The 15,650-nt window shown below is 36.2% G+C and overlaps 1 protein-coding gene across 2 annotated transcripts; it reads right to left on the bottom strand.

Moving 5' to 3' along the window:
• Positions 1–554: 554 nt before the first annotated feature.
• Positions 555–14,204, bottom strand: LOC135598696 (cell division cycle protein 27 homolog B-like). Of its 2 annotated transcripts, XM_065092904.1 has the most exons (16): positions 13,938–14,204; positions 13,274–13,346; positions 12,859–12,968; positions 11,956–12,002; positions 11,491–11,588; positions 10,798–11,096; positions 9,790–9,936; positions 8,721–8,955; positions 7,153–7,370; positions 7,016–7,081; positions 6,422–6,541; positions 4,747–4,823; positions 2,232–2,351; positions 1,878–2,097; positions 1,381–1,662; positions 555–999 (listed from the first exon to the last, which is right to left on the bottom strand). In XM_065092904.1, exons 1-16 carry the CDS (start codon positions 14,040–14,042, stop codon positions 949–951), a joined length of 2,268 nt encoding a protein of 755 aa, XP_064948976.1. In that variant the 5' UTR covers positions 14,043–14,204; the 3' UTR covers positions 555–948. The 2 variants fall into 2 exon arrangements, with proteins under 2 accessions (XP_064948976.1, XP_064948977.1); XM_065092905.1 differs by lacking the exon at positions 555–999 and having other exon boundaries at positions 1,543–1,672; positions 13,938–14,194.
• Positions 14,205–15,650: the final 1,446 nt, after the last annotated feature.

Here is a 15,650-nt window from a genome sequence, read left to right on the forward strand (position 1 = left end):
CCTTCTTCGTTTGGCATGCTGCAAACTAAAAAGGGATGGATAGACTGTGAGTGCGTGCGTACGAATCATAATAAGGATGCTTCCGAAGCATCGACGATCATCACACACATTAACGTTCTAACCTGACGTGGTTTCACAGACATTGACGTCGACAAATTGTTACAACAATCAACGAGGGCGAAGAATACGACGCCAGAAAACAAACCACTCTGCATGCATTTTGCGAACCCAAACTTTGCCTTCGCTGGCAGGAGTCAATGGTGGAATTGAGGGGCGCCGGTTCATGGCGGAGAAGAAATACTACCGTGCTTGCGATGACCGCTACAGCCTTTCCCAGTGCCACTAACTTTAGCTTCCCTTTGGCCTCTGCTTCCTTCTCTCTCGCCACCATTACCATTGCCTGTTCTCGCTTCCGGTGTCACCCCATCTTCCTCCGCCGCAAATGCTACTTGTCGTGATAAAGAGATCTCGGGGTGGTAATGTTACCATGATGTGACGGCGAATGCTCATCAACAGGTGAAGCAGAAAAGGATGGCAGCGAAAGACAAGTTGAGTATCACAAGTAATCATGCCTCAGGAGGAGGGAATAAAATTTCATGGAGTGAATGCCAGAGTCAAACAGTCAGGTATGGAACAAGCATATGGTTCGACGGCTCCTAATGCCCTAAAGATGACATTTCTTTCTTCTATCATCGAATAATCCTACAACGACTCCAGGCTGCATTATCATGGCATTGCCTCTTTACATTGCAAACACTCTCAGTTACTCTAAATCTCTTGATCTTCTCAAGATATCTAAAGCTACAAAACTGAAGATTAGTGTTACAATCACGAAAGATCGCGTGCGCCTGAAACTTCAAGGTGGTCGATAAGTTTCTGGCTGGCTAACTCGAGAGCACAAGCAGGGCCAAGCTACTACAACATGTTACTTTACATTTGCAAGTTAACCTAAAGGTTATCATCCATTTCGTCTGGTAGGTATAGCTTCTCCATTGCCGCCTGTCAAGTACAAATGGATGTTAGACATGGCAGTCGGAAAACATTGGTCGGCAGATACTCACAGCCATGGGACTCATCGCATTGCCAGCTTACCAAGAGTAACAGGAGACACCGATCCAAGGTATTTGAACTGGCAAGAACTAATATGAACCTGTGTTATGACTTAAATGACCAACGTAAAATTATGATGCACCTGAAAACCTATATCTGTATCTTTTTACATGAGAGACACATGTATCGGCTGATATCAAAATTAAAATGCATGGCCATAGCTACTGAAGAGCTGGGGTCAGATACACTACAGGATCCTAGAACTACAGACTCTGTTTTACCCAAATCTGACAATTAATAATGACAAAAAATAAAGATTGGAATAAGTACCTTGATGGTGGCAACGTCGGCTGCAGGAGGCTTCAAATCCAAGGCAAGACCAAAGTAGAACATTGCCTTCTCATGCATCTCAAGTCGCTTATAGATCTTGCCCATCAATGCATAAATACTGCTTTCATGAGGTGCACTCTCAGATAGTTGATCCAACTCCTTCAAAGCTTCATCGTACCTTTCGAGACTGACTAGTATGTTAGCTTTCTGGTACACAGGGAGTGGATTCTGCTTATCAGCAGATATAGCCTGTTCCATGATCTCCAGTGCTTCCTGATTTCTCTGGGTATCACTCGAAACAAAAAGCAGAATAAAATTAGAGAAAAATGATATGCTGGCAGGAATAATAGATTTCTTATAAGTTGGACTGTGGTTCATAGAACATCTCAAGCTTGAGAAATCAGATCTAATGACAGAAGATAATCAACAACGAAGATAATATTGAAGGACATTTGTAACAGAAATTTGAATGCTCAATGTAGCAACAGAATTAAAACCTTTAGTGAGTGCAGTGCCATGCCAAGGTAGCACATAAGAACAGAAGAGCGAGGGTTTATATTATATGCTCTTCGGAGATGATGTTCGGCAAACTCAAACTTCTCCTGGCGGAGGTATACCACACCAAGTCCATACCAGGAATTGTAATGCCTGTCATCTGCTTGAAGTGCACTTTGGTAGCATTTTATTCCATTCTCAAAATCCTCCAAGGTGACATACCTGTTAATAACAAAAAATGGAATCAATAAGAATTCCAAAGCATGCAAAAACAAAAATAGTGGCAATTGGCAACTTCAGCAAAGCCGAATGTCATGTATAATAAACAGGAAAACATGGGGAAACAAGGAGCATACTCATGGCCACAAAGTGTGTGAGCATATGCAAATCTTGGGTCTAGATGAACTGCACGCTGGAAATTTTTCAAAGCAGTTTCATGATCTTTCTGCAAGCTATAACAGTTGCCCAGTGCACACCTACAAAACAATTCCATAACACCTTTTATCCATCTGGAACTTAGCTGAAAATTTTAAGAAACAATGTTACTTAAATGTCGAATTGTCATGTCAATAATGAAGCTGTGATTGCTACATAGGCCATTTTCTGCTATTTAAAGGATAAGCACATGACTTCTAGTTATTTTTCACCAAATATTCTCTGGGCTTCCTCTCCCTCCAGAGCACCAATGATCTGGATTGTGTTTAGTAGTTTCTATTGGAGATCACCCACATGTTATTCTCTCAATGTAATCTCTCTAAAGGTTTAGGTACTGTAATTATCTCTTATTCTATTGGGCAACTTTATTTACAAAAGCTGTTTCTCTTATAACCAGTTTTTCTTATTTAATCTAAATCTTCTTCTCTAACAAATTAAGTGATCTACTGTATCACATGCACCATAAGATTTTATAGAACACCTTGTAAATTCATCTATTGCTAGAAACATATAACAACAAGATTTTCACAAAATTTTATGTTACAATAGCCACTTCGGCAAGTTATATGTGCTTTAACCAACACTCATCCCCGGATCACAAAAGGAGATACAACAAACATCCCAAGAATTTAGCCAAGTAAAGGTTTCTTCAGACTCTATTATAGTCATTGTATTTTTTATATTCACATCCCTCTTACAAATCCTTAAGCTCTGTGACCTTCCCCTTTGGTCCCATCTCACAGAATTTAAAGAATTCTCTTGAAGAATCTCTTTGCACCTTTTTTAATGTAATTGGTTATCAATGTCCAAGTGGCAATCAGGCCATTTTTCCTTCAATTTTCAAACCCTTCAACTTTCATGTGATTTTATCCATCTTTTAAATTCAACCGGTTCACTCTAACACTATCCTTTTTTGTACTTTTCTCTTCTGCCGTCTCGTAAATATATCCAGTGCCATCAAATTATGTTACGTAGTAAAACTTCATCATCATATAATTGTACAATTTTTGCATGGAAATCAGTATCCTTCCAACCAAGGAATTCAATTTTGTCTAGTTCAATTCACACCAATTGGAATTTACCATCAATTGGAATTTACCAGTCCTTGCTCAAATAGACACATGGACCACCGCCATTTCGAGCAGTCCAGTTAGACCTAATTTAAAAAAAAAACACTTTAAAACTGATACAATTAGGGGTCATGAACCATTATACATTTGCCACCGCCACCTACCTCCCCATCGCCAACGAGCCCTCTTCTTTATAGGTGTGCTACTGACGCCACCTGCTGCCACCTACCTCCCACCATCCACTGTGTGCCACAAACATTTGGTAGGCTTCCTCCTCTTCCTCGACTGCCTCCTCTTGTTCCTCTACCGCCTTATTCTTCCTTACTCTTTGTACTCCATCTTCCTCCACACTCTCCTCTTTTACCTCCTCTTCTTCCTTCCTCTTTTCCTTCTTCCTCTTTGGTATATATCGGTGTACCATGTGTTGATACATTGGCATTGGCAGTACGCACAGGTTCGGTATGGGACTGGTATGAGTGTCCAGTATGAGAATGTGTTCCTTGCTCCTAATGTCACAATCTTCCCCATACATGTGACATGATGTTCATTTTTTACAATAAATAATGATAATTATACAACAAAAAGAACCAATAGATACCAAATTCATCTCTTTTTCATCCATTTTCATGTCTTTTTATGAATTTTCATGTCTAAAACTTCATGTTTTCCATGAGTCATTAATGTTCCCTCTATTTGTTTTTGCTAAAATCTCTGGCAAGAATATTTTGCCTATCAGATATTCTTTGAATGATTCCACCCAGATCTTACAAAAATCTTGCTTGATAATAAAAATCCTTTAGAGAAGTGAATCTTCTAAAACATTCTTTGACACTTAACTCTATCGATTATTTGGATCAATTGTCTTTATTTTTCGAGAAAATACTTATGACATATTTTTCCAAACAAGATTTAATCATTTAGATGAAAAAACAATGGATAATCAAACAGTACGAAGCTGAGGTAAATAGATTCATTACCATAATAGTCATGTGACATAATGAATTATGTTCTAGAATTAATGCTTGAAGAAATCTTTTACAGTATCTTGTCCGTGCAGAACAATTCACTTAAACTTTTGTTAGTGTACCAGTTTCTGGCTATAGAGACAGAACATTAGATTTTCCAAACAGTTTACAAAAGACAGGCTCACAGATGAAATTGCCTCAAGACAGCAGAAGCGGTTCCTAATACTATCCAAACCAGATACTATTTCTTAGGCAAAGGATAGGAAAAAAACCCATCTAAACGTATTCTTTAGAAATGGAAGTCATTCCAACATGTTCAACAGAACATCAAACTAGAATAAGAATTCATCTAAAATGCATTACTCAATACAACTACACAATTTGGAGCATTAAATGCATACCATGCTTGAGGAGATAATCGATCAACTGATATAAGCTCTTGAGCAAGGTAACTCAATTTCATTTCTTCCTTCAAATGCTACAAAAAGGAATATTTATAACAGTCAAATTATCTTAGAACACCTTGTCTTCTATGCATATGTACTATTTTTCTAGCATGTGCATTGAAAGGAATATGTTTCCACCTCATTAAACTATATAGAGAACAAGGCAGATTCACTTATACAAATCCTAACTATTTCAGAGGACAAATGAAGCAATCAAAGCAGAAACCCATTGGGAATAAGTGGGCAACTCTTTATACACCCCAATCATAAAAATTGGAAGTTGGAACCAAGGATATCTGTGCATAAAATGAATAAAACGACCATCATATACAAGCATCCGCAAATGCACTAAAGAACTAAATAAGTACAACGACACAATCTATTTTTTTCTCATATACAATAGCACAAGCAAATGACACTGGCAACATTGGTTTTATCAGCACTGTCAAAAGTGCTCAACATTGTTATAAAGTGGAAAGGTTCTCATTGAACAGCACACCGTATGTTCTTTGCTGCACAGCACACCATGTGTTCTCCCAAGGTGAATTATGAGGGGAATTGAAGTGAGTTTAAGAAGTATATCTAGTTTATATCCTCCTCTTATCTCTCCCCTAATTATCCTACCTTTTATTTTCCACTGCCTTAAAGCTCCAAAACCGTAGATACCCTATACTTTCTGTTGACTATACATAATCCACCAAAATCCCAAACTGCTGAAAACCTGATGGTATCAGATTTGCAAAGCATGGGAACGCATGGATCGATCTCAATGATCAAATAACACCAACGAAGAATTCTCTGCTCAAGATAAGTATGTGTTTGAACAGCATTGCTCGTTTTGTATACTGTCAAAATAGTCTATTTGTGAATCGAGTGTATTTCATCAAATCCTCCACTCGGTCAAAGAATTGGCAACACAAAAAATTTCATAACTGACACTTAATTAAATTAGTTAAAGTTGTTTACTATCAAATCCAATATGTACCTTAAAAAGTTTGACATTTTGAAATTGGAGGTTTGGAACTCTAGATTTTTCTTTAAATGTGGTCCATTAACTTGCTAAAAATTGGTAATCCAAATTCTTACACTTTCAAATACCAAAAATGCTACTGCCGGTTGAAAAATCAAGAAAGCCAATAAGAACTAAGGGTTGGTAATGACCCAATCTGTTTATCTTGATCCACTATCATCAATTCTTTTTGTATCAAGAGCCAAGTTTATCTTCGTTGCTGTACATGATCCAAATCAGAACAAGATTGATTAAGACAAAACTCTTGACATATAGTGTACAAGAGCAAGGTTAAAATAATCAAAACTTACGCTGATCAACTATCAATTACAAATCTCATGTAATGAGCAGACATTTTCGAACTCCCAGATGCCTCCATGAATTTCATGAAACAGTCCCAGAATATTTCAGTTAGATCCCCACAACGTACATATCTTTCAATCATGATTCTGAAGATGTATGAAGTCATTGTCGGAAAGCGACAGAATAAGAAATCAACGAAGCAAAATGGCTGAACAACTAGATGCCCCAAATGTAGCCATTCAAAATTTCAACAGAGAAGATAAAACATAAAAAGTATTCAATAGTTATAAAAGCTTTCCATTACTAAACCTGACTTACATAAAGGACAGTGGAATAAGTATCCATTCCCTCTAAAGTACACGGTGATACCCGGCGTGCCAATTCAAAAAAGTGATCTGCCTCAAAATAATCCACCAGCTCAAAATGAGCTCTCCCAACCTGCATCCTCAAATGTGTAAGTGATCATATAAGAAGAAATGGATTAGCTTATAATGCAGAGGTGCAGATAATTTTAATAAAATTTAACATTAGATTCCTGCACAATGAACTAAGACTAGTTGTAGATCACAACAACTTTGCCATTCATAAGTTCAATTGTTTTCCCATGCTTGTAAGATGGTATAGAAACTTCATAACTAAGGTAGAATAGAAAAATTAAGCACCGTAAGGCCAGATCTATTAACTTCTTTGTCAACTATGGCGAACACATGCCAATTCCCTTTAGTCCTGAATCAGAAGATATCTGATTCCATTTTTATGGATCCAGGTGTCAACACAAGTACGTTCATGAAGATTTTAAAATCACAAATGATATGCAATTAGACCTTCCACAAGAATGTGATATCAACTTCATAATGCAACTACAAGGATTGAACAAAGAACCGAGCAAGACATTATATCAAAGAAAAGCACCTGGGATAGCACCCATCCAGTATTGAATTGCTTTTGCGAAAGTTTAAGGTAAACTTCCAACGCCTCCTGCTCAAATCAAAAGAATTACTTGGTAATTCGATAAAGGATTCGTTTTTCTGCAACATACTCTGGCATACCTGGCATCTATATAAACAGGAAAGCCTGTAGCCTTCTCCAAAAATCCTCAAGAGGCCCAATAACTCCTGAGTACCACTCATCAATCTCGAGTCGTGTGCTAAATCTCCAGTTGCCTTACCTTGCTCAAGGCACCTACCATCAGCTGACATTGATATTGAAGAGGAAGTTGTTGCCATATTCTCTGTCCGGGAGTCATCAAAAATCTCAGGCCTTCTCCCTAAAAAAAGTTGTTATAGTAATATAATATTTCAAGATCAGCCTCAACTTCAGAAGAAGATGCAGAGGGGAATGATAGCATAAAACAAGCATGGTTCAAGAACATTTAAAGATCAAAAGAAAACTTCTATTCATGCCATTAAAGTTAAGATTACAAGAAAACTTATATTCCAAGGCATTTGAAGGCAAGAGAAAAACTAGGCAAGTTAAATGACACTATTCCATTTGTATGGACAAAACATAAAAAATGAGGAAATCAAGTTTCATTTGAAGTGAAAAATAAAACTTAAAGTGTGATCTCAATTGGCAATTTTGGTTCTACATAAATGTTTACATTTAGAACAGGAAGCATCATAAACTATGATTTCTGGCAAGGAAAGAGTATACTTGAAGCTTCTTACTCAAGAAATATGAGACAAGTCTGAAACATTTTCATAAGCATGTACAAATTACTATATATTATTTACCATTATGGAAAACCAAAAAAGTAACATCTGAGGAGATAAAGATGTCTAAATTCTACTACAGTAACTCCCCATGAAGTTCAGGTATAGATAAGGGGATCATATATCTTGAAAGTACAGCACATAAAGTAAAATTGTATAGTAATGAATAATTGATTATTGTCCTACAGATGAGTTAGATTCGGATATAAAATAATCATAACTTTACTTATCATAAAATTGTATGAAAAAGTAAGGCAAGAGAAGAAAAGGAAGCTATAGAAGAACGAGAAGATGAAAATAGGTTGAAAAAATAGGCCGTTATGGTGTCCCTGAAATGTTCCCTTAGATTAAAATAAAAATTTTACAAGACGGTAGCAAAGCAGACATTCCTTGTAGATCCAAAAGTTTTACACTTAATATACAACATATACAAAATTCACTGAGTGTGGAGATGGCTATGTCCAAAGCATATTTATAGATGCATTGATTAGATGAGATGGGTACAATCAGATAATGGTGCAAACAGAGGGGAGGAAAAGCTAAGAAAAATAAAAAGAAAATTGACAGTTTTAGCTTAACAGGTGATATCACCCTCATTTCCAAGGCCCCAGATCAGCAACAGCGTCGTACAATGGGCCACCTTTTAAAGGCAACGTTGATGCCAATGAAAATTACTAGTAAAAGAAGATCCATGTAGATGACAGTAAATAGTCAGGACCCCTTGTTGATGTGGTCAAGGATTTAGATGTTCCACAAATTCTTCTGAATTAAACAATTTAGTCTACCATCATCAACAACAAAATCATAGCAGAGACAATACATAATATCTTAAAAAAGTTCTATGTGACAGCTAAACAACAAGGCACTAAAAAAGGTTTGGCATCTGAGTTGGGTTTGGACAGCACCTTCTTCAAAACTTTCTGCAATCCATGATTGACCCTTCTTAAATGTCAATGAACGTGAGGAAGCTAAATTTGCTTTTGCAGAGGAAGATGAAGAAAGTCCTCCAAGGAATTTAGCAGAATGATTACTTCCATTTCCTCCTACTTGTGGCGCATTTGAATTTGCAATAATTGATGCCTCTGCTGAGAGTCTTGTACTTCGGCGAGGCCCTGAATCAGAGAACAATCTCCCTGAAACCTGAAAGGTGTTTCTCAGTTAAGTAGATAATTGATAAGTTTTTGATGTAACAGAAGGACCAGCATAATAAGTAAGATGGTCATATTAAAAAATGAATAATGATCAGCAAAAGGAGGAAATTTAACATGGTGTGCTAATCAGCATACATTCCAACCATGAATTCCGACTGAAAACACAGAAGAAATATGAAAACAAAGGTAATCTAGCTGGCATCATGAGTAAAAACAAATTACTAGATTGCACCAAATTAAACCATTAGTTTGCTTCCAACAATGAAAAATGGAAATGCACAAACTATAGAAAGCCACATAATAAATTTCAAAGGACAGAGGGAGATGGTGTAAATGAACATGTGATGGGTGGTGCTACAAAAGTCTACAGGTCAAAAGCTAGATAGAGAAACAACATGATCCCAAATGAAAAGGCTAAGAAAATAAAACTCATGGACCAAGCAGAATAATCTGAAGAAAGAAAATCTTAGTTGAGCAAATTTTTTACCTCCAATAACACAAGCAAGTCACAGATAATTCATATAAGTGCCAAATAAATGGCTAGCCGATATGCACAAAAGAACAGTTTCATATGTCTATGACAACTTTATTCGTATATCTTCTGCAGACCTTTTTGACTAGTTCACAGAATTGAACACCACCAGACAACAATCAAGATTTCAGAAAAAAAGAAGAATCATGTGCTCCACAAAAGATTGATTGGAATGATCATCAACTGTGCAAGACAGAGTAATGAGTGAATGATATCCTTATTCATGCACTTCAAGCAGAATAGAGAGAGAACTCAGTGAGCCATCAAGGCAAAGCAGAAAGCAGCAGTAACCTTTCGTAGTTTTCCTTCATCCATGAACTTCCTCCTTGGTGCTTGAACTGCTAGATTTAAATTCGATTTCATAGAGCCATCACTGCTGGCTGCATTCAAGAAGACTTGTGCATTTCTACATAGAGGTGGAGGAGCTACTCCAGAGAGCTGTTGAACAAGTAACAAGTTCAGTTTAACTTCCACACAACCACATAAGCTTAAATCAACTATGATAAGAAAAAAAACTAGAGTCAAATAGATCAAGCCTCTTGATCAGTTTCCTCCAAGAAAATATCAATAGCAGGAAATTAAAAAAAAAAACACTACATCAGGGACTCCCTTTTAATTTTTTTTTCTTTTTTTGTGAAGATAGTATTCCAACTCTAATCATTCAATTAAAAATGAAAACCTTCAAGAGTTCAAGTACCAGGCATTACTACACAACAAGTACCCTGTAGTCTCAGACTCTCAGTAATCCCAAAACTTCTGACAGTTTATAAAATATCAGATTTACTAATCACCTTTGAACCAAACTGTCATTTGTGTTACCTACTTACCCTTGCTTATGGTCTTCCCTCTAAACCATTAACAAAATCCTTATTGTAAAGCTCCTTTCATAGCTCCAAAATCTTCTATTTTGAAAGTTTAACCATAAGGCAATCATCTGTTGTTTCACCGTTATTATGACAGTACTCCAATCTTGTTCTACCAGTGGCTTAGATTTCTCAGTCAACCACAAAAATGGTATTATGTCGGAATGTAAAAGGGCCCACCAGCAATGAACTCGATTACATAATAATACATCCTCTGTTGAATATGGACACTGGTGTAATTTTCCTAAAAGTCAGAATCCTTAGTAGCTTAGTAATCTTGCTGAAGTGCTGCACTGGCACATTAAAATAGAGCATCCTCATGAATCAAGTATTTTTAAGCCAAATCTGCTTTATCAAATTCAATGTATAAAAAATCATCTGGATTGTTTCATTCAGTTAACCCAGTAGAAAGCGTTTATTCAATGAGAGTATCCACCTGTGTTGCTGCTGGAGAAGGAGTATTAAACTGTGACAAATTTGAAGTCCCACTATTGGTGGTCTGCACTTTTGCAAATACTACACCCTGCTGAAGAGTGGATATCTCTCTTGTACTGTTAGCAAGAAATTGCTTTGATTGTCTAGGAATTGAATCCACTGAATTCACTGCTGCACTAGGAGGCAGGCTACAGTACTCGCTGCCAGTGCTCGAGTTATGTGAACTTGAGTCAGATAAATGTTGTTGTATGCGCTGGGCAGATACATCATTGAAGTATTCATTTGATTCTTCCACAGCACCTAAAAACAAATGAAAAAAAAGTTCTCAAAATTAATATTGCAATATCTAAGGCTAATTAATGATTATTTGAGAAACAAAATATATGAATTCATTAATTATGCCCGCCAAAGTACCACATTGCTACCACCAACATTAAAACCCTCAAAGCCAATCCATACATGTAAAATAGGTTAATGCCATTAAGCAGGGATCAATGATGTTGCCTATTCAATATTTGGATGCATTGAAGTTTATCGGCGGCATCATGAACTCTATGCAACGAAATCCAAGTCCGGATCTTCATTTTTCTCCAGATATTATGAAAGGATAACCAAAAGTTTACAACTGATCCACATTCAGAAATCATTGCAGATTCAGACAGCAAAAAATTGTTTGCATGACAAGTGCACTAACCCAGAGCACACAGTTCCTCATATGCAGCCCACAGAAGAGGATCTATAGCCAAAGCTTGCGTAAAATGATCGATGGCGTATGCTCTCCTGCCTGTGAATCTACAGAGATAAAAAGTATTGAGATCAACTTAAGCATAAAAGGTAATTAAACTTAACAAAGATATTAAAAAAAGGCAACCACTTGAAAAAACTCGATATATGCTTTGGTAGAACAACAGAAATCCAATTTACTAATTGAAAAAATATATACATTTAGATGAAATTGAGCAATAGAACAATTGTTCCATCATTAAATGATAAAGCATCCAGATAAAATTCTCATTGTTTCAGCTAAAACTTCTTAAAGATGTCCACCATAACAAGAAATTACCAATTATTGTGTCCCTAAATATAAGCAGAAACAAGTTGACCTAGTAAAATACCAACAGTCGCAAGTTAACACTGAGAGTATAAAGAATTTAGCAACCTATAGATGAGCCCAAGAAGGTAATGACCAGCTGCTCCATTTGGGACCTGTAGAGAATAAGCGAAAAGATAACTTAATTTCTTCCAACGCAGAGCAAATTTGCATAGAGGTATGTACACGAGAAGAAATATAGTGTTCAGGAGTTTCAGCTTACAAAACCAGTAGTCAATCAAATAAGTGAAAACATTTATATTTTTTTTTATGCTTCATACATGAATATGATCAGGCAGTATAAGTTTAAATGAATGACAATCAAAAGAAGAACCGAAGTACTGAGTCTGATAAGTTCTTCTGCAAGAGCCTTAACAGTTTGATCTCTTCACAGAAAGGAAGAGAAGAGAGCATGTCAGACATCATCAACTCTGTAACTTAAGCATTAAAAAGCTTGTTATCCATGGATCCAAATCTGGAATTAATGTCAACTGAGTACCATGTTATAACAGCAAACTGATGTTGCTCTCCTGACAGACTACCTATGCTCTAGTTCATATGGTTTTCCATCAACCAGACTCAGTACATGAGTGACTACACGGTAGATATCATGAACACTGACAATCATGTCAGCCAAGCAACTATACATCCAACTCAGTGTCCAGATGGATAAAAAAACCATAATATCTCTTGATCCAAAATGGATGAAATCTTGTTTGCGGTTTCAGCGCCTTTTATGAAATAACAGCACTAATTCATTTGTTTAGTCAAATCATTTACACGTTTACAAGTGGACATGTTTGTTTAACATGAAGACTCGCTTTATCAAGGTAGGAAAAGAAGTGTTGGAGAAATGAAACTATTGCTGTGTCTTCTATCTTCATCGGTACTTACTAAAAGAAAAAAATGATTAGTATAGTTACATTATCATCAATAACATGCTTCGAAGTACATAGTAGAAAGGTTACATGCCTCTGCATTGGGTTCATTGACTGGGCATAGCGCTGCCTCAGCTTCATGGAGAAGATTCATACGAAAGCATGATACAGCAAACAAATAGCGGGACTGCGGCATTTTTGTCCCTGCATATAAATGAAAACCACATGGAGAATGCAATTAACCAATCGGCAATAGTAAGCAGCAGCAGATAAACCGATACTTTATAAAAAGAAAGTGAAAAAAAATATGTTTTTGTAATAACTGCATCAAGAATATGCTGGCAGCAGTAATGGTGTCCTTCCTGTTCTGTAAATTCCCATAGTATTACAGGTCTAACAAATCATCATAACAGCTGTAAGGCCAACATATTGCATACATGATCACCATTTCCATAAGCTTCCCATACACAGACTATTCAAGTAAAGAATTATCTAATTGACTGCATTACCTTTCAATATTTGGTAGGCACAATATGCTTGGTTGTTTAGCAAGTAACAAGTAGCCAGAAGTTGCAAATTGAGCTGTATTGAACAATTACAACAAAATAATCAGTGGTAAGCATGCAAATGGGGACTCGGAATCATGCAATCAAGTATCCAAGCCGAAAACCCTAACTGTCAGCAAGAGCTAGAACAAACTCGCTCTCCTCAAACCACGTGACCACAACAGGGATCATCAGCAAAGGACGTGCAAGCAGATCAAAAGAAAACCAATTAAAGAAGTGCAGATCCAAAAACCAGAAACAAACCCTATAATCCGTCACTTATCACACTAACCAACCACCAGGACCACGATCGCCACCAAACGATGCTCAACGAACCAAAACAGTACCGATCAAGGAGCTACGGATCCAAACCCACATAAAACCCCTGATAAGTAAGAAAGGATACAGGACATTTCCAGCTGAGGAAACAAGGGTTCCCCTCGCTGTAATTGTTCGATCGAGAAAAAGGAGAGAGCAGCCCCAGGAACAACTAGTTCTAGCAGACGATCTAGCAAAAGGAGGAGATCCATCGCAGTGGAAAGGGGAAAAGAAGGCCTCGCAAGGGATGATCCGGCGTCCCAAGATCCGAAAGGAAGGCGGCTGCGGAGCGGGACGGAGAAGGACGAACCTCGGAAGGGAACTCGGCGCAGAGGCGCTCGCAGAGGAAGATGGCATTGCTGTACATCAAGAGGCGGAGGCTGCTCTGGACGCGATCCACCATTAGGGTTTCCATCGCCTTCGCCTCGGTCCCTTTCCTGGAGGCGGTAGCAGTGAAGGAGCGGAAGAAAGGGAGGAGGGAGGGAGGGAGGAAGCGAGAAGCCAAAGATGGATCGAACGGCCCCGAAGGAGGGTGGGTTGGGGGGAGAGGCCGCAGGAGAGCGACTGATGAGAGTGAGGTCCTCTTTCGATCGTAGCAGGGGATTCCCTTTGGGCGTTCCCTTCTTTAAAACGACGGGTTTGGTGCTGTGGATTCGAAATCCGGATTTAAATTGGTCCGCCCGCTCCACGGTCAGCCCCTAATATCCCACTATTTTATATTTATATTTATATGTATGTATATTCGTTCACATATATATATATAATATAATATATAAATAAATAAATAAAATTATATATGTATACTTTTTATTTATTTATATTTATATTTTTATTTTTATTTATATTTATATTTATATTTATATTTATATTTTATATTTTATATATATGTGAACGAATATATATATATATATATATATATATATATTGAAGTTATGAATGAGAACAACACAATAGTATTGAAGTTAAAGAGGCAGAGATCCCCGAATATTATATCAAATATGCAAATCTGATATTAACACTTAAAAATATCTTTAAATCACAAAAAAAAGGAAATTGATGTGTTGCTTAACATGGATGAAAGTTTTGAGTTTAATTGATAATTAATTTAAGATTACATTAATAATAATAGATGACGTAGTTATGCTAAGGTAACAATCGAAAAACATGTAAGAGCTTCTAATTTTATTTAAAATATATAAATAATTAAATTTAAATATTCCAAAGTTACACTCATTCATAAATTTAACATGAAAATATATTAAATTAAAATTAAAAATTATGAAATTATCAAAAAAAAATTGAAAACCCAATGAATTTTTTTCCATTGAGATGTTGATTTTCATATTTAATGAAAGTTTAGGTATAATGGATTATTATTTGTAAGTTGCAATAAATGCATATACTTACATTCGTTCATATAATTAACCTAAAAATATAACTAAAATCGCTAAAACTATAAAAGCTATTGAGAAGTAGTTGTTCGTATGTGATGAGACTTTGAGATGCAATGGATAAGTATTTTAGAGTCAAAATGGATGAACGAATCTAATTGTACAAGAAGTCCCTAAGTCACCAAAAATAAATTTAAGAAACTATGAATTCATTATTAAGAAACTATGCCGCGAAAGTTTATAATGCAATTATGGAGTTATTTGATAAACAAATATGATTAGATTTGTTCATATATTCAATCCGTAGATACGCGAAATTAGATTAAAAGAAATTCTTAAAATTACCAAAAAATGAAAGAAAAAAAAATCCATGATTCACCATGTAAATGTTGTTCATTCATGATAAAACTTTATGATTATTAGATATATTTTTTAGAATTATACTAATAAATGAACATGATTATACTTGTTCTCATATTTTGGTTTATTTTTAGGTTGAATTTCTAAACAGTGCATAGCAAAAGTCATTTGTGAGTGCAATTTGTATATAATTTTAGAATGTAAATTATGAAACCATGGTTTTTATATTTGTGGGATTTTAGCATGATTATAGAGAAATTTAATACATTTCG

This window comes from Musa acuminata, chromosome BXJ2-1 (assembly GCF_036884655.1).
Source record: "Musa acuminata AAA Group cultivar baxijiao chromosome BXJ2-1, Cavendish_Baxijiao_AAA, whole genome shotgun sequence".
NCBI lineage: Eukaryota > Viridiplantae > Streptophyta > Magnoliopsida > Zingiberales > Musaceae > Musa > Musa acuminata.

Coding starts and splice junctions, on each gene's coding strand:
- LOC135598696 (XM_065092904.1), bottom strand. CDS start 14,042: ATGGAAACCCTAATGGTGGATCGCGTCCAGAGCAGCCTCCGCCTCTTG. Junction 2,098..2,231: donor CACACACTTTGTGGCCATGA/GTATGCTCCTTG, acceptor TGTTATTAACAG/GTATGTCACCTTGGAGGATT. Junction 1,000..1,380: donor CCGACGTTGCCACCATCAAG/GTACTTATTCCA, acceptor TGTACTTGACAG/GCGGCAATGGAGAAGCTATA.